Genomic DNA, 27,645 nt, shown 5'->3' with positions numbered 1-27,645 from the left:
CAGAACCTGCTCTAAACTCGGGGATGAAATTATTAGGCAATTTTTCTCAGGTATCAACAATTGTTAGCAAACATAAAAGGTGAGTCAGCAGTGGCAGCTATACGCCATTACCAAAGGGAATGCACTCCTGCAAATCAGGAGCAAGAATTACCTAAAATGATCAAAGATACATACGCTGAATTAGGTAGCGATAATTTGGGAGCTAGAGCTACAAAACCACAAGTAATGTGTAGTCCTGAAAAGGACAACTCCAAACAAGCACCCGATTCTTCTAAAAAGAAATGGGATAATACACAACAGAGAAATAGAAAGACTCGATCACAATCTAGGGGTGGGCCTCCTCAACAGGAGCCCCGTGAAAGGAGATATAACCTTAGAAATCATGATAATATAAAAAAAAAAAAATCCTGACCAGTATCAGGTTACTGATGCACGTTCCTCTCGTTCCTTTCAGGGTTCATCAAAAAACTCCCAAGAAGGAAGGACGGTCAGAAGAACGAACAAAGTCCAGAGATACACATCGTACTTCAGAGTATAATATCAAAAAAGATAAACCAAAATCAAAACCTCAATTTAAAAAAAAGAAAGTAGCTGGCCTTAAAATAAGAAATGCCCAGGCTGCTGAGGACTCGACTTCGGGGAATGGGCTCTGACGATTCTAGACAGCGCAGCAGAAGGAACAATAGCTTGCCAGAACCTGATAGAATTTCTGGTGACAGCAGTGTTTAATGAACATATCACAGTGGAGACACCTGATACTAGGGAAGTGTCCCACACCCGTTATACGAAATAACACTCCAAATGGAGGGGGACATTCCTAGGAAGGTTAAAGGTCTCTTTTAGGAGAACCTGACTTTTGGAAACAACATCCTTTTGGCTGAAAAACATTGGCCACCTGAGTTCGTTGTGGATTTCCCTAAAGGAAAAATGGTAATTTTACCTGCATTCTGATCTCGTTTCAGAATCTTTAAAATATTCATACGCACAGGAGTGGACGTTAGCACTTGCTCCTGCACCTTACCGCAATAATGTAGGGTGGGATGCCGAGTCACCTCACCATGTAATCCCAGTAAAATCTACTCCAACCCCACAGAGACAATACCTAATAAAACAAGATGCGAAAAAGCAAGTCTTGGAGATCTTAGCTCAACTTGAGTACCAAGGTGTAGTAGAGAATTGCACCTTTTCCTTGAATAATCCTTTGTTTCCTGTAATGAAACCCGATAATTCATATAGTCTAGTTTTAGACTACAGGCATTTGAACACATGCACAAATACATTTGCAGTACAGAATGCACACAGTGCTGCATTGATGAAGAACATTGTGCGGAAAAAATATAAAACACTAGATATCTCAAATGGATTCTCCTGCCAAAATATAGCACCTGAAAGCAGATATTTGACAACATATTCAGCCCTCAGCGTCAATTTTGTAGAGTGCCCCAAGGGTATAAGAATAGCCCTGGGTTGTTCTCAGTGAGGGTTACAGAGTTGCTTCAAACCATTGATGAAGAGGCATTGTCCTATTTAGATTATACTTATCTGACTGATGATGAATTATTGGATCACTTGACCAGGGTGAACAACATAATTTTGAGGTTCGCCTCTGAGGGCTATTAATTTAACTTTAAAAAATCAAAAATTGCCCTTCTCAATGTCCTATTTTTGGGATATGAGCTTTCAAGTGAAGAGAAAAGCCTGGCAGCTAACTTTTTAGAAAAGTGTGCGCTGCTCCAACCTCCAAAGACTCTGAAAAATTTACAATCCATTTTAGGGTTCTTACATTTTGGCAGAACATACATTTTAGATTAGATTGTGCAGAAAATGTAAATCATTTCAACAACCTAATCAGACCTGATTTTTAAGTTCACCATTGGACACAGGAACACAGAAATCCTATGTTCCTTAGAAGCTGACATGATCGCTTCCAAACACTTACACACGTGTAAACACTACGAATTTGGTGATCCGTGTAGTAGCGGGTCAATCAGGGTACACATACCTGACCTTCAATGAAGGTGAAACAGTACCAATTGCATAAAAATCTCATTTGTACACAAACGCAGAGATGCGCTTTGCATCCACGGAAAAGATTCTAACAGCAGTACAGACTGCTGTAGTGAGAGAGCACTGGCACAGGGGAAACAAATATTTGTCTGGTACTGGCCTTAGAGACTGTCACAAAAGCTAGTGTTCCAAACGCAAAAGCACTGTATCCACGATAGATACAATGGGCTAATTCTCTCACTGCAGCAGATGTAGACTACAAATTTGATTCTACATTAAAAACTCGAGCATTTCTGCAGTACGAACAAGAATATCCTCTCCCAAATGAAATAATGCCTCTAGATCAGTATTAATACATTTACACTAACAGATCTGCTCAGCCTGGCATAGGAAGTAAACCGCAATACAGTGCAACATGTGCGAATGTTAAGGGTCGTATCTGGGATGGCAAGTTCCGTATTAGCAGTACGCAGACAGTGTCTAGGAGATTGCATGGCTCAGCTAGCAGAACTAAAAGCCCTAGTACTGGCACTAAAAAATACAGATCATGAATTCCCCACACTTATTGTGTGTGATTCATTTTATTGTGTCCATTTATACAATGAATATCTTCACTACTGGGGTCAGAATGAATTTTAAGACTCAAAAGGTTGCACAATAAAGCACAAGTTGCTTTGGGAACAAGTGACTGAGCTGAAAAAAGGCTTGCTGCGGACTCGGGTCATTCATACGCAGAGTCATCAACGTTTTGGCATGCACGTTGAAGGGAATTCATTGGATGATGAAGCCGCCAAGGCAACAGTGCGAACTACTGCTGTAACTGAAATCACTCGTTCTCGCACAAGAGTAGACTGAGACATATTGGTAGCTTTCATTGCTTCATGCAAAAACAGCTCAGCCGTGCCAAAACGCTTTCCACTCAACTACTCCGACAAGTTCGAGGCGCAAAATATTCCATACGCTTAAATTACAGGAGTGCGGGATAGAGTAATACCAAGCATGGATCGCAGATTTGGTTTAATTCTAGCTGCACACAAGGGTCTGGGTTCGGCACACTGAGGGATTACTGCGACAGTTTCACTATTGAAACTTCGCTATTGATGGCCAGGTTTAACGAAACAGACAAAAGTATTTGTCCTAAAGTGCGACATCTGTCAGCAGATGAAGGGTTCCACCGTAGCACGTCCAACGCAAACATCACTACTGTTATCAGACAGACCTCTCGCTTATGTCTATTTGGACCACTGCGGCCCCTTACATCTGGTGGGGCTTACAATTATATCTTGGTGGCAGTGGATTCATGCTCTAGATTCCTGTGGGGTTAGCCTCGGCGCTCTGCTGATGCCCGAACTGTTATAAAGTATTTGAGTCTTTATAGAGACGTATGCAATTGCCACATTGCATTCTGACCGTTGCCCTGCCTTTAGCTCTCGGGCTTAAAAGGAAGCCATAGGAAGTTTGGGTGTTGCATTGCGGTATTCATCTCTATCATCCTGAGGGAAATGCGATAGTGTAGAGGAAAAAAACAGACTTAAAGCAATCCTTAACAGCAAGGGTATTAGGCTTAGGTGGTAGTTGGGTCAATCACCTATATGGGGTCCAGAGGGCACTTAATACCATGCGAAGAAGTTCTCTAGGAGGCCGCACTCCATATGAGGTCCTATTTGGGACGAGAATGTGGGTACCCAACCTCAATTGTGGCAGCACAGTGGCGGATGAAAAAACATTTGACATCCATAACCGTTTGGCTGTTTTACAGGAACGCATTGAATCCCGGGCACTACAAAGCAACATCCGAGCAAAACGCACTGCCACTGGGGAAGTAAAATCAGTAACGTCAAGACCTGCCTGGGTCCCAAAAGTTGGGGATCTGGTCAGAGAAAAGCTTGTGGACAAAAAAGAATTTGGGCCATCTTACAGAACACCTGTACCAGTCCTGGCTGTCGAAGGACAAGAACGGTACTTTTTCCGCCTCTTGCCGAAAAAAAAGAAAAGAGATTAGTCTCTATTGATCTGATCAAACCGCAGTATATGGCCGATACTGAATAGCAGGCCACGTTGTCTCCTGGGTAGCTGCCGATCTCCTCTCGCTACAATACAGGGGGTTCAGACAGAAAGACTAATAACGTTTGAAGATTTTACTCTACGAAGTAATGGAGTTGCCAACAATAGAATGGAACTTGTGCCTATTGAAATTGAACAACAACAAAGCACAAATGAAACACAGATCTCAATTCGGCCTAATACCGACATCTATGTGAATATGCTTCTAAACAAGTCATCTGCCAGTTCAACAAAACCTGCTAAGCTACCAATGATATATCGAACTGCATCTGGTTATTTCATCGATGTTGACTCCTTCTCTCTGGATCCAAGTGAACTTGAGTCACCGCCAGCTCCAGTTTCCCGCAAAAAAACAAGTTCAGGATTTCTACCTTTGGCTGAAAAAGACTTGCCTTGTTTCACTGTGGCTACAGATGTGGATAACAATTGGTCTACTGTTCCTAGTCCTCTGGATAGGTTTACTAACTGTCTATTTTTTGCTTCTGAATGTACATTATCTTCCAGAACGCTCCGCAGTGTCACATGTGAACTTGGTCCTGAAACCTCATACGTCATCTCATCGTGAACAGAGAGACCTTTCCTGTGTGAACATTACGGCAGTTCCCGTTCCTGATAAAATAGTTTGGGATAGGGTTTCATATGATGTATTTGGTCCCACTGAACTTTTGAAAATACCACATGTATTTAAAATTTCTTCGAATTATATCACCTCCAGTACATTCTCTGACTATTGGGATTTTGAAACTGTAAATAGTATGCTGTCTGATTTAGAACAATCTGCTGCATTTTCGAAAAAATGAAATGTATGATGATACATCTGATTTTGACACCATGTATTGTTACCAACATTATGGTCATAATTTTTGCATAAAGCAAGTACCACATGTAATTTTTCCACTTACCACCAATAAGAATATTGCCGTACACCACCAAAAGGTAGTTCACAAAAGTTTGCTTATTTTTCTGGGTTTAATATATCAGGTCCACGTTCCTATTATTATAAACTTGCACCTACATCTGCAAAGAAAAATATGCTTACTAACACGAAACAGATATACTCTGCATCCTTTATTTCCCAACTGTTTGAACAGGGTTTTGACTTATGGAAAGACACCATAGACCTAAAATCAGTCTGGGGGGCTCAGGAATGACAGGTTCAGGGAACTGAGGCATTATTTAGATCATGCATCATACCACAGCAGATTATTTTCCTGAACAACATTGTGCAATAGACTTCCTGTCTTGGGCTAGCCAAGATCAAGGACTTGAACACACCTCGTATTCACTCGCATTCACACTTTGAGAGATGGCAAAACTATACAGAACATGGTGAGGGTACACTATATGACATCATGTCTGACGTTCCATACAATTCATCAGACCCCAATTGGAAGGGATGATTAGTTCAGCCTATCGACACAAATAGGTGTCAGTCAAGATTCAAAGGTACCATTGAGGGCTATATTATCCATTGGATACCCACGCTATGTACAATGAGAACATTTGGGGGTGGTGACATCATAAAATCTTGGGAAGTTATGCCTAGATTGGCTAAGAACCTCAACACTGTCACAGGTGAAACAACACTTGTCCTTACTCTCATATGACATGGATTTAAGGGATGTTTTGTTAGGTCCCCGGAAGCTACGTCGTAAACGCTTCCTATATGCCTTATACAATGAGGTTTGGAAAATCTCTCAACTGAAAGTTGCGTAGAGATTGCGTGAAATCGACAGAGTTAACTTAGAAAAGGCTTTAGCAGTGGTTGACAATGGCATGACCACACTAACATCCAGGATTTAATCACTGGGCAACATTCTGTCTTCTGCTATAGATATAATAGAACAGGACCTGTCCATTCTTCAACATGGGCAATCGCAGTTTTGATCCATTCTAATATTAAGCTGGACGCTACAATCATTGCGCTCTGGTTAAGTGCCCTGGCGATATATTTACAATACGTCTTTGTTCTTTGCATACAATCTAACAGAAAGGCAGTCTGCAGTTACAAAGGCGGATAACAATTACTATGTTTGTGCTTATAACCGTATACGTCTGTTTCTGTTTTATGGTTGCTGCAGCACACGTATTTTACACTAGAATGATGCTGGTTCAATAAGTGCTTATTGAAAACGTCCCCATAGTTTATTCTGTGTATCTCTCTGAGACAAAGTGAGCACGAGTGATTGAGCGAAAAGTACTGTACTGTACTGTTTCCACAATCCCTGAGGGGTTAGGGTTGTCATGTTCGATGGTTGCCAAAAACCTATTCACTCCTTGGTAAGAGGGGCACTTATTGGCACAGTGAGCTAGCTGGTCTACAGGCGAACATATCCGGTGGGGGTGTCTGGAATCAGTCTGGATACCAATCCCACAGTTTGTTGTCTAAACGTGCTATATAGATTTATATGAAGTACACTACACAAGCCCTGAAACAGAAATGGGAGGACTGTATCTGGCCACTGGAAGAGACGGATTGGACCCTGGCATGCTTGGCGCCCAGGGAGATCACGATCTCCTCGAGGCCCAGACTCATATATCTTAACTACTAACATGACCACCGCTCAAATTAATTTCATATTTCCCTTTACTAACTCCCCACTAATCCTGTTTGGGTTCCGGAGTATCGTGCTACCAGTCAAAAAGCTCTTCAACAACTCATCAGGGATAGCAAGCACTATATAAATGCTAACCCTTCCCTCTTCAATCCCTAGACTCTCCTTTTCAATCCAAATAACAGACTAACATGTCAGCTGCTCAAATTAATTTCATGTTTCCCTATACTAACTCAACACTCGTCAGGGGTAGTAAGTGCTTTATACATGCAATTACAATTACTTGCACACCACGCACCTTACCCTTACCATGTACCTTACCCCTTGGTGGCTTTGGTGTGTGGGCTATTTGGCTGACCTGGAGTGTATCTGCTGCCCCTTCCCTGACAGACCTTTACCATGTTGTCTATCAAGGCCCCCAGTCGCTGCCTACTGGCGTTGTCATGAATGCCCCTGCCCAGATACTGGGAAAACTGATCACCTTCACATCTAAACAAGCACTACTGGGGGTTCTCTACAAAGTAGGGGACTGCTGCGGTGACCACCATCTGATTGGGATGGCGGTAGCTAAACCAGATCTTACCCAGAAATGGAGATCCTCAAACCCACTAAACCTCTTTGAGTGACACACATGCATGGTCTGGTGTGCCAAACTTGAAGAACCTATTTACAAGGCTCGCCGATGCCCACGGAAACGCACAAATATTTGGGGTAGGTGGACCAACTATAACCTGCTGCACCAGATAGATCTACTGAGTCGGGAGGGTTAAGGAATATCCAAAGACTCGCATATGCGTCCATTGTGGTGCTCACTATAATGTTACCATTTGACGCAGCGGAACCGCTGACACCAAATCGCTACCTCCACCCTGGGCTCCACGGGAGGCGTCTCAGTGTGGAACCGGCCTCCTGGAGTCCCCGAACCGGAGGGGTCAAGCTCCGGTGACTGGGGAATGCTGTGATGCACCGTGCCCTGCGGCTGGAGGGGCGGTGAGTTTCCCCTGCATTGGCCCTCAGCGTCGCCCCCGTCCCTGCGACCCGGCTGCTTTGTGGTGGGACACCGGTGGAGATTGCAGTGGGGCGGCGCGGGAGCAGCAGGCTTTTGAACAAGTGCCCTCACCGTGTAGGGTGGATCACGCCTGGGCTTCCCCGTAACGCAACCTGCGGCCCCTGCCGATCTGTCTTAGGCACTGGCCAGACCCTATTAATTTACGACGTGCACGGATTTTCTGCCTGCGACAGCGGGGAAGGGGGTCTTGCTTCGCTCCCCCGCACCGTGATCGACGAAGGGGTGCCTCAGTTGAACCCGGCCCACCCGGATTCCTGCTGCGCTGATTCCCCCCCCCCCCATACACTCTGCAGTCACTCTTGTGGGCACAGAACAGGTTCCACCACTGGGAAGGGGAGAAGGAATGGAGTGATCCGTGGAGGGGGGTGCTACCCCTAATGATTGCCCTGAGCTCCGACATGTGGCTTTGTTTTGCCTGTCTGCCACCTGACCTGCATGGCTACCCTGGACATTACCCAGCCGCGCGTGCTTCAGGTACTGAATCCGGGACGAGTCCCCTTCTCTTTAGACCCTACGCTTTCCTGTGCCACATCCAGTGTCCACTGGGAGCTCAGCACGAACCTACCTGCCCAACCAGGGGCACCTGCTCCTCCTGCTTGCAACATGTTCAGAATCACTGCCGGGGAACTGTCTTATGTGATAATCTGTTTGTGTTGGCTAGTGCTGTATTTTTTTTACTTTACTGTAGCTGGGCCAAAGGATAAACAATTTGCATATTGTAAATTAGTCTGCTGTGCATTACTAAAATGCTATATTTTGATTTAGTTCCTAGCCGGTCTGTAGCTGCACAGTAGATTTATACCTTGTGCCTGAAGCAAGCCTCATTATAGTATCACTATACCTTCTTCCCCTAATAACCACATGTGAGGATCACAGAGTTCTAATAAATGAACTAAACTACAGTGTTCACCTATCTCATAGAATGTGTCTGCACTGGGTGATATGCTGCTACAGAAGACCTCTTTAATATCAGTGCTGGAAAATAGCAGGATACCGCTGGACACCAGTTCCAGCAGCTATTTGTGGGTTGGATATGGGATCCGGCCAATCCAGGGAAACATGCTACGTTGTCCTGGTCATTCTCCATTTGGAGCAGCAACCTGCTGGCAGCGAGAGGGATTTCTTATTTAAATATTCATCTGTGCCCAAAACAAAGGCCTGATTTAAGGGGCCATCAGCTCTCCTTTTGTTCAAGTATCATTCTGGCTGGGAGCCCTCAAGTCGGGCCCCTAGATGCCAATGCATTTGAAAGAAAAAACATGCACACTTGTTATCACTTCACAAGTACTTACGAGAAACCAGCATTTAGAGACACATTTTTAACTTTGTTCGACTAGACCCACCCTTAACACTACCTGATTGGGAATACTGCTGCCAGATCACAGGGCCCTAACTTCAAATGGGAATCTCTGGATAATACATTACAAATATTTACATCAAGTGTACCACACTCCCAGTAAGTTATTTAAATATGGACTGCGGGCCACTGACTTGTGTAAGAGGTATGGTGCGGCTGGTGCTGACTTTTGGCATTTGTCATGGGACTGTCCCAAAATCACACAGTTCTGGGTGGAGGTGATCCGCATATTATCCGAAATGATGGCGCTTGACTTGCAATGTTCCCCTCATGTTTGCTTGCTGGGCCTAGTGCACTATGTGAAGGGGGTGCGGGCAAATTAGTGAAAATAGCTCTATTAATGGCCAAAAGATGTGTGGCACTGACTTGGGATAGCACAGCGGTACCAACGACCGCAGGAAGGCTTCATGACCTGGTGGGCTGCCGGGACCGGTTGGTTCTCTATGCGGAGGAACTCCGTTCCTCATCTAGACCTTCGGACATTTGGGAACTGTTTTTACAATACTTGCGTATTGTAACAAATGATGAGCCCAGAGACGATACTACACCATAACTTTTTGATGTAAGTGCGAACATGCATGATACTCTGTCTATTACAGCGTGAATCACATGTTGTGGAATTGTTGTACACACCCATGCCACATGGGATTATTTTATTCGGTTGATGTACGTATGTTTACTGATGATATCTGCATATACTGTGTATGCTCATGTAAATCCTCAAACAAAAAAACCCACATTTTTAAAAGTTTTTAACTTTGTTCAGCTCTCTATGTAAAAAATGTGCTTGCCCTGTTAGAATAAAAAATGTATGTCTTTATGAGTAAAATATTGATTAAATATTGATTAAAATAGCACTTACTGTGTTTTACTTAATTCTTTTAAAGTGCTACTCATCCGACTGTAGGGTGTACGAGTGCTTTACATCACACACACACAGACCCAGTAAATAATACAAGTGTGTATGTCAATATACAGAAGATGTTACTAACGAAAATGAGGATTAGAAGATGTAGAAATCACACATCATCCAATCCATACTTGTAGACATTCTGTGAATGCTCAATGGGAAACACCGTCAGTTCAGACAACCACAATAACCCCGCTACATTTTATATCCTAACACAACTTCATTACTTCCCATAGGGACCCTTCTTTACAATCTTATAACAGATTGAGCAAAACAATAAGGATATAAAACCATGACTTAGTTTGCATACAGCTCCTTGATGCCTGTCAATAGATCACTGTGCTATGTGAGAAGGCTTGCAGTTTATGAACTGAAAGTAACAAAATAATCTCAATGTCGGAAGTAGTTACTTTCCTATCTAAAGAAAATATAAATTTGTAATCTGCATCTTACAACGATGTGCTTTGCAGCAGACACATTACCCTCTGTGCTACTGTTTGACTCAAAACTGTGACTGGACAATACACAGAACTGCGCTAACCACTACAGTTATCTTACTGCTATTATCACCTGAAAATTGTTAGGCACGCAATGGTCTCTGTAGCTGGTGTCCTAACCCTGTAAAATATTTTAAAATCTAGCCTCTTTGTGACCAGTTGAGTAATCTAGAACAGATTTACAGTCACATAACCTTGTTGCAAATTTCTTTGCAGCAGATTTATTTTTTAAGTTATTTTTGCCCAATTCCAGCAATGTTTAGAATCATTGTGTTACCTGTGCTGGCGATTAAGTGTCCATTAAAATGGTTCTCATCTGTGCTGCTTCAGGTTCCTGAAATAAATGCGCAATAAAAAATTCCATTACATGTGTTTGTATCAGGTTTTTGTATAATGTATTTACAGTGTTCGCAGTCTGAAAAATGTTACGTTACTGACCATTTCAGTGTTTTAAAAGTCGCTACATCATCTGTCTAAGTTACATATTTTAAAATGTATCAATTCCACTTGAATGTAGTTGTCTGTGAAGTATACAGAGACCTTTTTATAGACATATCTATTTTAAACATATTTTAAGGTACCTTGGTGATCAGCTTTCAAAAATGATTTTGAACCCTGTGCATGACAGAAGGAAGTGGGAGAAGTAAAAAAGAAATTAAATGGTCAGAAAACTAATCCGGGTGGTTTCACTACCCACAGCAGTACACCTATATTAATTTTGAATGAGAGTGTTCTGCAAATAGCTTCCTGCACCTCTGAACTATCTACTCCCTTTCATTTAAATGGAGGATTAATGAAAGCTTGGACAGTCTACAGAAACCGATGTGGAAAGGGTATGCCAGACATGGGTAGGGATCACTCTCATTAACCATGTGTAGTCTTTTAAACATCTATTTTGCTGTAAATTATTCTCCCTCATCCTCTCCCTCACGAAGGACCTCGAAACCACCAGACTCCGCTTCCAAGAAGGAATGAAAGACGTTGCAGCTTGGATGAGTAGCAGCTGTCTGAAACTCAAATCGGAGAAGATAGAAGTCCTAGTCCTCGGACCCTCCCCCTCCGTGTGGGACAACTCCTGGTGTCCCTCTGCCCCCACCCCCACGAAACACACCAGAAACCTCAGCATCATACCCGACTCCTCCCTCACCATGCCCCTCCAGATCAATGCCGTCGCCTCCTTCTGCTTCAACACCCTCCGCAAGACCTTCAAGTCGATTCCCCCCCACCCCACCCCCCCCGAAGCCAGAAAGACCATCACCCACGCACTCAGAACAAGCAGATTGAACTACGGAAACGCCCTCTACGCTGGAATTAACAAATCCCTGCTACGCAAAATCCATACCATACAGAACACCGCGGGCAGATTCGTCCTCTGCATCCCACGACATGAGCACATCACCCAGCACCTTCGAGACCTCCACTGGCTCCCTTTTGCGAATCCGCAGAATCAAAGCGGGTGGAAGAGCCTTCTACATTGCAGCCAAAGCCTGGAATGAGCTCCCAGTCTGCATCAGACGCTCCCCTACTGTGCACACCTTCAGGAAGAGCCTCAAGACCTGGCTCTTCTGCTGATGCGAAGCTTCCCCCCACTAAGTGCCTTTAGACCCTCACTGGTGAGTAGCGCAGTTTGAACCCCCTGATTTGTTTATTACTAAAACTCCATACTTTTCATTGCATTCTTTTGAAACAGCTATTGTCATATCTGCGGTAACTCCTCAATGCTCCAGCCTGTTCCATAGCAAAAGTTAAATTCAAGCAACTGTGCTTTTAGGAATGACCTTTTTTTGTTCGGAAAATAGAATGTTAGCGCCCTAGTTGTTCTTTAGAAGTTTGCTGTGAAGCTACAGTATTACACTGGAGTATCGACTGACCGAATACTGCTCCTGTCGGAAGTATATGTTTTACTCGCCATGCCAGATTTTACTCACATGAAAGAGCAAGATATTGGTGAATATATGGAAAATGTGACTGTTTTAACTTCTGGAGCAATAACCCTAATTTCCATGATCAAGCGTGAAAGAAAACCGTTTTCTGTCAATTGTGGTTCATCAAATCGCAGCAGAGGGTCAGTATGTTTCACAGGACGAGATTACCATGGAAGTCACTACAGTTTCTAAAATGAGTACACATCACAAACAAGTTTGTGTTGTGACTAGAAATTATCTTAGTTTGTATATGCTTGTTTTATGACCCTCAACACCAGGGGCACTATTACACATGGTGCGCATCTTCTCTGTTTGCGCCGCGGTGCACCTTAAAACAGGTGCACCGGATACAAACGGGGAAAGCGCGTCCTATTCCATTGAATGCATTGCCCCCAGGGTAGCAGCGAAGCCGTGCTGCCCTGGGGGCAGCATATTCAAGTGAAATACAGAGCAGCTTTTAAGAAGCTGCACCATGTTTCACTGTGCAGGCAGCAACCTGCCTGCACTTTTACGAGGGGAGAGAGATCCCCTTGTACACAGGTGCAGTGAGTGACTGCACCTGCCTGCAAACAGATGTCCAAGGGGTCCATAAGTCCCTCTCTTCTCCCCCCCCCCCCCCACCCAGAGGGCTGCCATCAGGGGGCACACTGACAGTGTGCCACCTTTTAAATGCGCCTCCTAACAGCTTCCTTGCCTCTGCACCCGCGTCTATAATACAGCATGGACGCAGAGGCAAAGGGATTCCCTCAGGATGGGGCCACCCCCATGCAAATTAGGAAACACCCTCTGGTGAAAGAACTGGCACTAGATGTGCGCCAGCACTATCTGTATTACAGAAAGGGCCGCACAGCACATGCGTCCCTTTCTGTTATACTAACATTGGGGGTGGGCAAAGCAGGCGCACATGCCCACTGCACCCCCACCAGGGCACTATCCATAATACGGCCCCTGGTATTCTCTAGATTGCATTTCAGTAGGACAATGACCCCGCCTTATCACCCAAAAATTAACTGGTACTCGTGTAACCTTTCACCTAAATAGTAACAACAAATTGTGCATTTTACCCCATATTTTACAGTGTAAATATTAAACAAGCTTAAGGGTATCCTGACTCTACATTAGTCGATAACTACCTGAGAGTTCTCTCCCTCTTGGCGAGTATTGCTTATTTAGGGTTACTATAAGAATCACTCTGCTTACAAAGTCTTGAGATATGACTGGAATTCTGATAATTTTTATTTCTTTATTGTTCATTGCTGAAACACAAATTAAGACAGTGATACTAATTTAGTCTCCAATGCACACAGCTTTTTAGGCATTGCTGACAATAGTTTTACTACAGGCTAGTTTGGCACATAATGCAAAATATTATCCAAGTCGCTGTTAGTCGGCAAATAGCATAACAGTTTTCTACAGGCAAGACCGATATCGAGCCAGGTAAGTAGCTACCTATTTTGTTTCACACCTTCAGAATGCTGATGGAGAGTATGCTTCTCAAGGAGTAGGATTATAACCCTGCACCAATGAGAAACGGATTCCAGCGATGTCCTGTTCAGTTTGATGTTTGCACATGATGAAAATAATAAATGCAAGATAATACTTGAATCAATAAAAATGTAAAATAGAAAGAATAAGGGCTTTAGAACTGCTTTTAAGTATGAGTTGGACAGATTTACTTACTTTAGTATAATAGAGCAACTAGTTGGGGGTTTCCAAGTTGAATGGAGTGTCGAGCCCCTAAAGGAAATGTCCATTTCTTTTGGCAAAGCAGTTCGCGAATTCTGAAATCAATTTTGTACGTGTATTTTCTGTTGCTAACCTGATTCTGGTGGCTTGTTTCACATGGCATATGTTGGCAAACCGCAGCTTCAAGAGGGAGTGAAAGCGAAGCTATTTACCTGCGAGGGTCTCAAGGCGCTGGGAGGGGAAGGGGTGGCTCCGTTGAGTGCTGGGATCAGCCGAAGAGCCAGGTCTTGAGGTCCTTCCTGAAATGGAGCAGTGAGAGGACTTGGTGGAGGGGGGAGGTCGTTCCAGGCCTTGGCTGTGGGGTAGGAGAAGGACTTTCCTCCTGTTCTGGCTTTGTAGATGCGTGGGATGGTGGCCAGAGCTTATTGGGAGGTGTCTATTGGGTGCGTGGAAGTAGAGGTGGTTGTTTAGGTATGCTGGTCCAATGCCGTGGAGGGCCTTGTATGCGTGAGTGAGGAGCTTGAAGGTTATTCTTCTTTTGATGGTGAGCTAGTGGAGATTGCGGAGGTGTTGGGTGATCTGGTTGTGACAGGATGTCCAGGTTCAGTTTTCCCTTCTCGGTACATTATGTTCGAGGCATATGAGCTGCAGATTGTACACTTAGCATAGATCGCCATCTGGTGTTGGGCCCGGATGTTTGCAGTTTGTTTTTCTTCTTGGACAGTCTTTGGAAGTCACGAGTTTGGTGACTCCTCCTTCGGTCCGTACTGCGCATGGGCTTCGGCTCCATCCTCAGATTGTTTTTTTTTTCCGCCATCGGGCTCGGATGTGATACTTCGTGCTCCGGCTTCGAACTTCTACGGTTCCAGCCTCTAAGGAAAATCCTCGTTTCTTCGAGTTTCTTCATCATTATCTTCATCTCTCGAAGCGGCACTTTTCTCCATCCCGTACATCGGCACCGGCCTTCGGGCCCTCCTCGACTCCGGTCCCGGCCGATGGAAAGGACTCCGTTCAAAAAGTGCCCAAAATGTGGGTCTAAATTTCCCCACACCGACCTCCATCAGGTGTGTAATCTTTGCCTCTCTCCAGAACACGAGGCCAGAGACTGCCCCGCCTGTAAGTCTTTTCGATCGAAGAAAACCATCCGGGATCGAAAAGCTCGACGCACCATGGCGCACTCATCGTCTGCAGCTCCACCGGACATCTTCGGAGACGGCGCCGAAGCTTCGGGGCAAACACACACCGAGCAGGAAGAAGACGTCGTCAGCGCTTCCGAGGCCGACGACTCCGACGTGGAGGACATCACACCGGCGCAGCGGGCCGTGAGTACTGTGCCCCCTCCCACCCCCGCGCCCAAAACCAAAGAGACTCAGGTTACTCCCTCGCCTGCCGGCCTGGGCAAAACCAAGACCAAAGCTTCGATCACCCCACCTTCGGGCTCGGTGTCGAAGCACCCAAAGTCTCACGGCAGCTCGGGATCGAGCCAGCCGACGCCCGGTGCCGAAAAACAGCATCCGGCACCGAAGAAAGCAATATCCAGCTCGACTCCGAAGCCACCGGTGCCGAAGCCTGGACTCTCGGTGCCGACCAAACACAAACCTAAATCTGTCGGCACCGACGCTCCGGCGCCGAAAACTCCTTCGACGCCGAAAAAACAGGAGGCCCCAAAAAAGCATGGCGCACACAAACCATCGAAGTCCTCGGTTCCGAAATCACCGGTGCCGACGGACGATTCGACGCCACTGGCTCTGTTTACACCAGACCCTCTACAAAAGACTCTGTCCAAAGATCCAAAGACTGGACTATTGACTTTAATTATCAAGAAAAGACGCCTTGATGCTCCGGCTCCTCCTCCACCACCCAAACGGAAGGACTCTGCTACTTCTCCCCTCAGAGTGCCCTCCCCACTACCACCTCCCCTACCTCCTCCACCTCCTCCACCCCCTCCCCCTCCCAGGTCTCCGCCACCTTTACCTCACTACTCTCCGGCCCCGTCCCCAGATCCGGACGACGGGGACCTGGACAATTATCCGGCGGACGCCCCAATGGATCCCACTCCACCAGGGACCCCAGACCCGTGGGAGGATTACAATAACCCTGATGTACCCGATATTCCTCAGGACGACCTATACCCATCCAGGCCGTCTCCTCCAGAGGACTCCTTAGGGTTCCATCATTTAGTGCAGAGAGCAGCACACTACCATGGGGTGGACATGCATACTGAACCAGTGGAAGACGACTTCTTACTGGATACATTTGACATACAGGACAAATCCACCTCTATCTTACCCATGCTTAAGGGTGTCACCAAGCATGCCGCAGAGGTGTTCAAAGACCCTGTCAGGGCCAGGGTACTAAACCCTAGAATAGAGAAAAAGTATAAGGCGGCACCCACAGACCCTGCATACATTAAGGGCCCTGCTCCCTTAGATTCCCTAGTTGTCTCTACAGCTAGAAAGCGGGCTAACTCCCAGTCCTCAGGAGAAGCCCCACCGCCAGACAAGGAATCCAAACTCCTAGACGCGTCTGGCAAGCGCACCGCCTCTCAAGCTGCAAACATGTGGCGCATTGCAAACACACAAGCGCTACTTGCGCGCTATGACAGAGCACACTACGATGAACTTGAGGCTCTTATGCAGCACATCCCCGAGAAACACAAGCGTAGGGCTCATGAGCTAATACAGGAGGGTAAACTCATTACAAACACCTCCATTAAGTGTGCCCTCGATGCAGCCGACACTGCTTCTAGAGCCATAAATACCAGTGTCCTGCTTCGTCGCCATGCCTGGCTCAGGATCTCAGGGTTTAAGCCTGAAGTCCAGGCGTCCATACTCAATCACCCCTTTGACCAACAAACGCTCTTTGGGCCCAAGGTAGACGAAGCGTTGGAAAAGATGAAAAAGGACACAGACACAGCAAAGTCTATGGGGGCACTCCAAACACAAGCGTCTAAACGTTCCTTTCGACGCTCCTCCTTTCGTGGCACAGGCAGAGGCTTCTCCACCGATAACACCTCTACCTCCTACAAATCCCCTCCTCAAAATACCTTTTCAAAGGGCAACCAAAGGGGTGGTTACAGAGGCAACAACAAGGGCAGGGGCAAAACTAACAACACCCGTTCTGCCACCCCGCCCACACAATGACTTCCCTCCGCTCCCCCCAGACCATTCCACTCCGGTCGGGGACAGACTACAAAACTTTATCCACGCATGGGAGTCCATAACATCGGACAAATGGGTGACCCAAATCATTCGGTCAGGGTACTGTCTCGAGCTAACATCTACCCCACCCAATATCCCACCAAGGCACCGCCCAATGTCTCAAGAACATTCCACACTGCTCAAACAGGAGGTACTCTCCCTCCTCCAAAAACACGCTATAGAGCAGGTCCCCATCAATCAGCAAAATCTAGGGGTTTACTCCCTATATTTCCTAATACCAAAGAAAGACGGGACCCTCAGGCCCATTCTGGACCTCCGGCCTCTAAATGCCTACATACATTCAGACCATTTCCATATGGTCACCCTACAACAAGTCCTCCCGCTCCTCTGTCAGGGAGACTTTCTCACAACATTGGATCTGAAAGACGCATACTTTCACATCCCAATACACCCCTCTCACAGGAAATACCTCAGGTTCGTGGTGGACGGGCAACATTACCAATTCACGGTTCTCCCCTTCGGGGTCACCACCGCACCACGGGTGTTTACCAAATGCCTAGCGGTAGTAGCAGCACACCTCAGACGTCAACACATTCACGTCTTCCCTTACTTAGACGACTGGCTGATAAAAGCCGCGTCTTACCATCAATGCGTGCAGCATACAAACCGCACCATCCAACTGCTCCACCAGCTAGGCTTCACGGTGAACTACCAAAAGTCCCACCTCATACCATCTCACACAAAGCAATACCTCGGGGCACTATAGACACCTCCAAAACAGTGGAACCAGGCCCAGGGTCAGCTGATGGATCTGGTGTTGGTGGACGGCCGCACACATCACTCTGCAGTGGTGGAACACCACAAACCTTTCCAAGGGGCGGCCGTTCCTGGACCCGGTTCCTCAGGTGATTCTAACAGCGGACGCATCGCTCTCCGGCTGGGGAGCGCACCTCCTACACCTCACAATGCAAGGTCTATGGACGCCACAGCAAAAATTGCTCCACATCAACCATCTGGAGCTCTTGGCGATCTTCCTAGCCCTAAAATCTTTCCAAAAACAGATTTCGGGCAAAGCAGTCCTCATTCGCACAGACAACAATGTATTATATCCAAAAACAGGGGGGGACACACTCTCCCCAGCTCTCCCGCTTAGCCCAGAGCATATGGAGATGGGCAATTCCCCAAAACATCTTTCTCCTGGCACAGCACGTTCCAGGCGTACAAAACACCATGGCAGATCTGCTCAGCAGACAAACGCAACAACTACACGAATGGGAACTGCATCCGCAAGTTCTTCAACCATTCTTTCAACAGTGGGGGCATCCTCAGATAGACCTCTTCGCCACCCACGAAAACAAAAAATGCCCAAGCTTCGCCGCCAGATACCCACACCCATTGTCCAAGGGCAATGCGATATGGATGAACTGGTCAGGCAGATTTGCATACGCCTTTCCACCTCTCCCACTAATTCCATTAGTGGTCAGGAAGCTACAACAGCACTCCCTCACACTCATTCTGGTAGCTCCGACGTGGGCCAGGCAGCCGTGGTACACCACGCTACTACAACTATCAGTGGTACCACATCAAAAACTGCACCTATCCCCATGCCTCCTAACCCAGAACCATGGAGAAATCAGGCACCCGGACCCAGCTCAGCTCAACCTGGCGATCTGGCTCCTGAAATCCTAGAATTCGGATACCTTAACCTTCCCCCTGATTGCATGAACATCATCATGGAAGCCAGACGTCCTACCACTAGAGCATGTTATGCCGCAAAGTGGAAAAGATTTGTTATTTAGTGCCGTAACAATACAATCAACCCTTTAGATGCATCCATACAGCACATCATATGCTATCTGCTCCATCTTCACAGGTGTAACCTGGCATATTCATCCATACGCCTACACCTAGCAGCGATCGCTGCTTATCGACAAAACAGACAGCATTTATCTCTCTTCAGAGTGCCCGCTATTAAAGCCTTCATGGAAGGACTTAAACGAGTAATTCCTCCCAGGGCACCACCTTCCCCTGTATGGAACCTAAATTTAGTTCTTACACGACTAATGGGTCCGCCCTTCGAACCAATGCATAAATGCGAGCTACAGTTTCTCACCTGGAAAACAGCTTTTCTCGTAGCTATCACTTCCCTTAGAAGGGTTGGTGAAATACAAGCGTTCACTATACAAGAACCCTTCATACAAATACATCACAGCAAGGTCATACTTCGCACAAATCCGAAGTTCCTGCCCAAGGTCATTTCCCCCTTTCATCTCAATCAATCGGTGGAATTACCGGTCTTCTTCTCGCAACCTCAATCTGTTGCAGAAAGAGCCTTACACACACTCGATGTAAAAAGGGCCTTGCTATACTACATACAAAGAACGCAACCCTTCAGGAAGACTAAACAATTGTTCGTCTCCTTCTCTCCACCACATAAAGGCAACCCCATTTCTAAATCAGGGATAGCTAGGTGGATTGTAAAATGCATACAGATTTGCTACCAAAAGGCTAAAAGAACATTATCTGTTCCGCCTAAAGCCCATTCTACAAGAAAGTTAGGGGCTTCTATGGCCTTTCTAGGGAATATACCCTTAGATGACATCTGCAAAGCAGCCACATGGTCTACACCGCACACCTTCACAAAACATTACTGTGTAGATGTGCATTCCAAGCAGCAAGCTAGAGTGGGCCAGGCTGTACTAAAGACACTATTTCAAACCACTGCAACGGATACCGGTGGTCGCCGCTAGGGTTGGGTACTGCTATATAATCTATGCTAAGTGTACAATCTGCAGCTCATATGCCTCGAACGGAATATGCTACTTACCAGTATGCATCTGTTCTTGGAATGTAGAGCTGCAGAGTTGTACACGCCCACCCGCCTCCCCGGCTACCTGTATCCGTTCCAGTACATCTTATTTAGATACTACACACATGGGTTTCTCACTGTGATTACCAAGCTCCATCATTTCCCTGTTGGCGAAAAACAATCTGAGGATGGAGCCGAAGCCCATGCTCAGTACGGACCGAAGGAGGAGTCACCAAACTCGTGACTTCCAAAGACTGTCCAAGAAGAAAAACAAACTGCAAACATCCGGGCCCAACACCAGATGGCGATCTATGCTAAGTGTACAACTCTGCAGCTCTACATGCCAAGAACAGATGCATACTGGTAAGTAGCATATTCCTTCCGCTCGGTTTCATTCATCACTTCCCCTCTTGTGAACTGTCATTGGCCTGGTTATTTTTTCCTGTGCTTGTTTATTTTTCTTTAGGAGATTAACGTCACGGGCCCCTTTATCTCTGAGACCATTTCTTGTTATCTCTCTACTGCGGCATTCACATTCTCTTGTTTCACAGAATGCTTCGAATTGGCTAACAGATTGTATCACAGCACCTCGTCTGGGAACCACGCAGTACAGTTTTTACAACGTTCTGAATAAATTGTCATGGCGCACATTCTACAGGAGGACGGCCTGTCATGTTTATGAATATTACACATGGCAGCTGACTAAAAACAATATTGTTGCGCAGCGTGCTAATAATGTCGCAGCTTGTTCACGTTCAGCTGTTGCTATGTTAATATGTTTACAACCCTCTCCGGAAAGGTTACCATTTTTCTGAAATGACACAATATGACTTCTGCTTGTTCCCTATGAAAGCATTGCTGCTCTGTCTCATATAAAATGTCTGCGTTGTTTCTGCAAAATTGTTACGTATTTGCCTAATCATAAGAGTACCCACAAATCGGGACAATAATAGACTTTAATCATGTTCCTTGTAAGCACTAGCGTTTTATGCTCCATTTTTCTATGAGCCTGATTTTTTTAAAATTTAAATATTTAGTGACCTTCGCCAAAATTAGTTGGCAAACTCCATAAAGAACGGTGCATTTTCATGCAGCACTCAGCAGTTGCTCCGTTGCTATCCCGGTGTCAATTAGATTGAACACACAAACAGAAGTAGCTAGAAAATTAAAATACACCCCACTTCAACTGCACCTCTAATCACACTGAGCACATAAAGCAAGCAAACCTAGCCCTTGTTGAGAGACTTACCTTCAGCCTTTCACTACGTGAATCCATCTATCCATCCGGCCTTTCACCTTTCCATGTAGCCATCCATTCATCTGGCTAGCCCTTCACCTTCCATCCACCTATTCAACCTTCCACCCATTCATATATATATTCATCCTTCCAAGCATCCACCTATCGATATATATTCACATCGCCATCTATCCAGGTTTTCACCCTTACCCTTTCATTCAGCCTTCTATGCTACCTTTTACATTTTCTTCCTCATTGTATCATTCTTTGCTTCCTTTCACCCTCCAGTTCTTTCATTTTTGCTCTTACCTACCCTTCTTTTGCCTTACCCTTACTTTTTCCTTATCTTTCGCTCTCCCTTACTTTTTTTTCTATTTGTTCACCCCTCTGTATTTTCCCCTGTTGTCCTCGTGTGATAATTTTTTTTTATTTTAATTTCAGTTTCCTTCCCTGTCCATTTCAGCCCACCTTCCCCACCTCTGTCATGGTACTCCCCAATAGTGTTATTTATGAGCTGTTTGCTTGCAGAGCTGCAGACAGAAGATGCCCAGAAACGACTAGTTAATGTTTTAGTGGTACCCAATTCTCCTGCCGCTGGTGCCCAGGGCCAGTCCTCGCCACTTAATCTGCTTAAGTATGAGTTTCACTACTCCATAGGCACATACACATTTTTGCTCTTATACAGCAAGTTAGGTCTGTGGTGTTTTTGCTGTAATTAGGAATACTGTGCTGCTCTTTCCAGGTAAACATTTTTGTCGGTAGTTACCACTTGACTCATCTTTTCCGCTGCAATGCCATTGATTTAAAGGCCATTAAAGATAATGGGGTAACCCAGTAGCCCTCAGAACCTGGGCATAATAGTGAAAGCAAAAGACATTGGTTCTGTCGGGAAGTAGGCAAACTTATTTGGGCATGTACTGAATACACTGAAGAACCGCAAGGTACACACACAGAAAAAAGGAACAGAAATGAATTTGTGTTACTGGATGGATTTATATTACTTATTATGTGGAAAACACCGAAGTGTTTACAGGGTGACCTAACCAGAAAGCAAATACAAAATTAAACAATTAGTGAAACAATGTGTACTTGAACAAAAATCACATGTAACAAATATATACAGTAGACAGTACATAGAAATACTAAACGATCAGATCCAGCTTGAAGTACATAAACCACTATAGGCTATAATTTCCTTATTCTGTATGTGGATTTGCACGGAAGCATGGGACAAGTAACGTCGACGTTTCGACCCAATATGGTGGTGCCAATTAGTATGCATCAAAGGGGGTCTTCATCAGGACAAGGGATAGGTTGGGAACCTGTAAGCGCAAAGAATTTGGTGTCAGAGCAATGTGTGTGTCACATGACAAGGAATTGGTTGATTTAAAGGCATCACTAATCTGTATTTGAACAAATCGATTCGTTTGAAAGCTTATGATGTTCCACTGCTACAATTGTCAATAATAATGTTACATATTAAGCAATAAATCTATATAATGATACTGCCTGACAACAAATAACATCTTCAAAAGTCACATTCGAAAAGTAAGACACCCTAACCTGCCCTGTTTTGCAGCAAGTAAAACATCTTAATCCTTGTGATTATCATTGAACTAAAACGTCTAATTTCTTCAACTAGCTTGCTTACAGCTTTCGTAAACTTTATGAAACTGCTAGTTAATTGCTAAAGAGAGCGAATGATGCAGCACATGAACTTATGTACTCTATTTCCAGTGCTGCGGAAGAGCTTGCCCCCGCCTCCTTGCGATATGTAGCCCGTCAGAAACCTACTGCTCCCTGGTTTTCGAGCATCTTAGACTCTTAAGGCAGGGTTGCAGAAGTAGCGAGAGAAGATGGAGGAAGTCCTGGGATCCGGAAGATCGCGTAGCTCACAAGTCCGCTCTGCGGAACTATAAACAGAGAGTCATAGTGGAAAAGCAAGAGTATTTTTCTAATCTTACAGGTTCCCTAACGTCATCTAGGGAGCTCTTTAAAATTGCTGATTCCCTATGCTCTCTTCAACTCCCTGATCCTGTAGTGAGCTCCCAGGATCTATGTGATAACATCTCGGACTTCTTCCACAATAAAATCCTGGACATTCATCTGGCTCTTGAAGCCCAATGCCAGTCCTTGGATAAGGATACTCCTGCTGCTATAGCCAAGTTAGATGCGTTGGGTAAAGAGCCTCTCAAACTATTGAGGGAATTTCCTTTATTATCTCTTGAAGGATTGAGCCTCCTACTTGATAAGATTAAATCTTCCTCTCCTATGGATCCTATACCCCTAAAAACTTTGAAGGAGTGTAGAAACAGTATTCTGCCACCTATGCTGGAAGTTATGAATAAGTCCATTGTTCAGGGCTCTTTTCCAGTAGTATGGAAGAAGGCTATTGTAAAGCCCCTCCTTAAGAAACCTTCTTTGGACCCTGGTCTCCTTAAAAATTTTAGACCCATTTCTCTGCTTCCTGCTCCTGCAAAGATATTGGAGGCACACCTCCACTCTCATCTCTCCACCTTTCTTGAGACCAGTGAGTATCTTGATAATACACAGCACGGATTCAGAAAGCATCATAGCACTGAATCCGCACTCACTTTGTAGTCGATAACATCAGACGTAAGGTGGATATTGGCCAAACCACAATACTGGTCCTATTAGATCTCACAGCCGCGTTCGATACCCTGTCTCCCGCCATTTTAACTTCTCGGCTCAGTGAGGCAGGGGTTACCGGACCGGCCTTGAATCTTCTCGACTCTTTTCTCCTTGATAGAGAACAACGAGTAAAGCTTGGAAGTTTCCTCTCCCCTGCCAAGTCATTACAATGCGGGGTGCCACAGGGGTCGGCTCTTAGCCCGACCCTGTTTAACATCTATGTGGCCCCCCTTGCTAGACTATTAAGATCGCAGGGGATGGAGGTGGTGTCCTACGCAGATGACACCCAGATCATGGTGTCACTGGTCCATTCCTCTGTCCAGACATCTGCCATTGGCTTTAGGTCATGCATGCAGCATGTTGCAGATTGGATGATTATCAACTCCCTAAATTAAATGGCGATAAGACAGAGGTCTTGGTCTTTGGGAAAGATCTAGACGTCTGGTCGAGTGAGTGGTGGCCTACTACTCTTGGCATCTGCCCCACCCCCTCTTTATCCGCCAGAAATCTCGGCGTGGTTTTTGACACCTCACTTTCCATGACGCTCCAAACAAATAGGACCGTGGCCACATGTTGGGGTGTTATTAGAATCCTAAATAGGATTCGTAGCTATCTCTCTTTGCAGGCGCGGAAGCAGATTGCAGTGGCTCTTATAGGCTCCAGGCTTGACTACTGTAACTCCTTATATGCTGAATCCAACAAAGGCCTGATCCATAGACTGCAAATTGTGCAGAATGCTGCTGCACGTTTTGTTCTGGCCCTCCCTCTGGCATCCTCGGCTACAAATGCTAGGAGAGATTTTCACTGGCTTCCTGTCCAACATAGAGTCTCTTTTAAGATTCTATGTCTCACTTACAGGGCTCTTGTGGCTGACACCGAAAATGCACTTGGATCTTTGCTTACTCGCTACTGCCCTTCCAGAACTCTTCGGTCTGCTGGATTATTTCAATTGGTAGTCCCACGCACTAGATTAGCCAGATGGGGAGCGAGAGCTTTTTCTGTGGTTGCCCCTAAGCTTTGGAACTCTCTCCCAATTGAGGTTAAAACTCTTCCCTCTTTGGATTTGTTTAAAAAGGCCCTTAAAACCTGGTACTTTACCAAAGCGTATTAATAAAAGTTCGCTGTTTCTGATTGACGAGCTGGATTATTTGACTTAGGCGCCTTGACGCCCATTGGGCAAAGTTTTGCGCACGATAAGACTCAAATCATTCATTCATTCAGCTGGTAAAACATATTGGGCTCCATAATAAGGTCTCCATTAGCCCTGCATGGAGCTAACGGAATTTACTATACTGGTTGATAACTCTATTAGATAGCAGGATTATAATTAATTTCACCCAAAGTGGGGAGTAACCTGCAGTCCTTGGCATATCGAGTCCAATTCCACATGTTTAAGTCTAGCCTGGGTAGCGCATACGCTGCTCTGCGAGGCATGTTGTATTCGAATATAGACTCGTAGCCCCACCCACAATCCGCCCACATTTGGCATTAGCTTGTGTCACTGTCCTTCGTAAATGCTGGCTTCTGATTCATTAATAGGCTTGTTAGTCCCTCCTTAGTACCGGCTTGTCTTCATTTGTAACCTCCCATGGCAACTGGCCCTTTTACTTCCGTTGTTCCACCGTGTGTCTTATTTAGTCTGCAAGCACTATTTTCTTTAATGAGTTTCTCCTACTGAAGGCACGGCATGCTTTCCTGCAACATTCAGCGCGCTATGCTCGCTTTCACTTTCTAAGCAGCCTGGGACAATGGTGGCCGCTTCTTTGAAATGAAATAGTGTTTTAGCTATTGGCATTGTAAATGACAATGCCTTTTATTTATATGTTATTTATCAAAACAGATAAATAATAAGCATTGTCATTTACAATGTCAATAGCTTAAACTCTCGCAAATGCTTGTTATTCATATGCAAATGAAGGCTGTTGTCACACAGGTGTATATGCCATTTTGTCACATTCGTAACAGTACAGCTGCCAGAGCAAACCACCATATTAGCCTGCCACTGCTGATGACAGTTAGTTTAAAATCAGTCCCTGTGTTCACTCCCTGCCCATGCTGATGTGCTGGTCTATTACTGACTGTCTAGATGGCGAGTCTAGCTTTTCAATATTGACACTAAGCTGACCAACTACTACTTCCACCAATAGGAATACAAAATAAAATGAAAGGACGAATGAAACAACGGCTAGATCAATGCACAGTGAAAATTCTAAGTGTGATTTTTGAAAACGTACGACTTTGGAACACGCTTGATGTGAATAAATGTATCATCAGGTGGTGGTAGTATAAGAAAAGAATTTGGGCTAATAGTGGTGATATGAACATGAGCAGTGGTCATTGTCATCAATAGTGCATTTAAGATTTTTTTTCAAGAGGGCAATCCTGTGGAACCTTGTAAGCAACTCTCAACACATGGTTTCTTTTCTGTGTTGGTGTTCCAATGTCATTGACCTCTATGAACCTGTCTGACAGAGTTGCAAGTACCTGAATCTAGGGCAGTTGACCAATCTCTTGGATTAGAATTACCGGTAATTGGAGTAGAGAGTAGCATAATGTAACTTTTTTTCACATATTAGGGGACAGAACAAAAACATGCAGAGGAAAGTCTCCAATACATACGAGTATATTTGAAATTTTCTCTCTAAACTCTAGCAGTGCAGCTGCAAAACATGTTCCATATCTGTATCAACTAAATAAAAGGAAAGAAAACTATATCCCAAATGAGGATCTTTTCTTTTATGTCATTCCTGCAAAGATAAGGAAATCATAGGTTTGCTACCAGCTGTGTTTTATTGTCTTATTTATATCGCAGAGTTTGCCATACATTTTATTAACTGGTGTTTCTTCTTGTGTAGGCCATGTCAGCTTGCTATCAAGAAGCTAAAAGTTTGATGAAGTCTTACTTGGAGCAGCAAGGTTTTGGATCCTGGATTGTCAAAAGTGAAAGTGTGGAACAGTTCAAGGTTTAACTGTAGAAACTGATTCTGTGTGCTTCGTCCCAAAAATATAAATTTGAACTATATTTTGATTTTGATACGTTTGAACAATAAAGGTTTTTTTTCCGTTATATCTAATAATATTTCACAAATTGTTAAAAGGCACCGAAGCAAGAACTGAGATTAAAGTGATATAGGACTGGTTTTCTTGCTCAAACTCTGCTATATAACAAACGTGTGAGATACTTGCCTTTAAATTTTAATTTGCTTTTTCTGTTAAGTTATGTTATTTTATGAGCATTTGTTCCTATCTAAATGTCCTGGCTACATAATTGACTATTTTTGGATGCCTAAGTACAGTATCTGCAACTAATACAGATTAAATAAAAGTACTAAGGCTAATTTTTAGAATGTAAAGTTCAATGCACAGTCCATTGCATGTAGGAGGAATCTTCTTGGGTACCGCGTTAGGCATTTAGGACACAAGACAGTAAATAGACATGGGTAGTTTCTTCGGTTTATAAATTTCCGCGCCCTTGTTGTGAGTGATTGTGTTAATATGCATGCTCACGCTGAAGCATAACCTCTGGTAAAACAGCTAGTCAAGAATACAGAGAGATTCTTTCATGAGGCCATTTCAACATTGTACAATTGTGTGACACCATGCTAAATCACGTTGCATAACATTCTACGCCAATTACCTCTCTTGGATGCAGCCTTTGGTTATGAATAATTAAGGTAATCCACTCAGGTTAAAAAGCCACACGGTTTAATATTTTA

At 44.8% G+C, this 27,645-nt stretch overlaps 1 protein-coding gene across 2 annotated transcripts in view; it reads left to right on the top strand.

The window, feature by feature from the left end:
- Positions 1–27,068, top strand: part of ADAD1 (adenosine deaminase domain containing 1) — a 756,025-nt gene extending 728,957 nt beyond the window's left edge. For both annotated transcript variants that reach the window (XM_085641552.1, XM_085641551.1), the window contains one exon: positions 26,785–27,068. In XM_085641552.1, the coding sequence (XP_085497678.1) occupies positions 26,785–26,898 (114 nt within the window). In that variant the 3' untranslated portion in view covers positions 26,899–27,068. The remainder of the gene's footprint in view (positions 1–26,784) is intronic.
- The last annotated feature ends 577 nt before the right edge of the window (positions 27,069–27,645 follow it).

This window comes from Triturus cristatus, chromosome 2_2, assembly GCF_964204655.1.
Source record: "Triturus cristatus chromosome 2_2, aTriCri1.1, whole genome shotgun sequence".
Classification (NCBI taxonomy): Eukaryota; Metazoa; Chordata; class Amphibia; order Caudata; family Salamandridae; genus Triturus; species Triturus cristatus.
The sequence above is the reverse complement of the archived record's forward strand: the minus strand, read 5'-3'. Positions and strand labels throughout refer to the sequence as shown.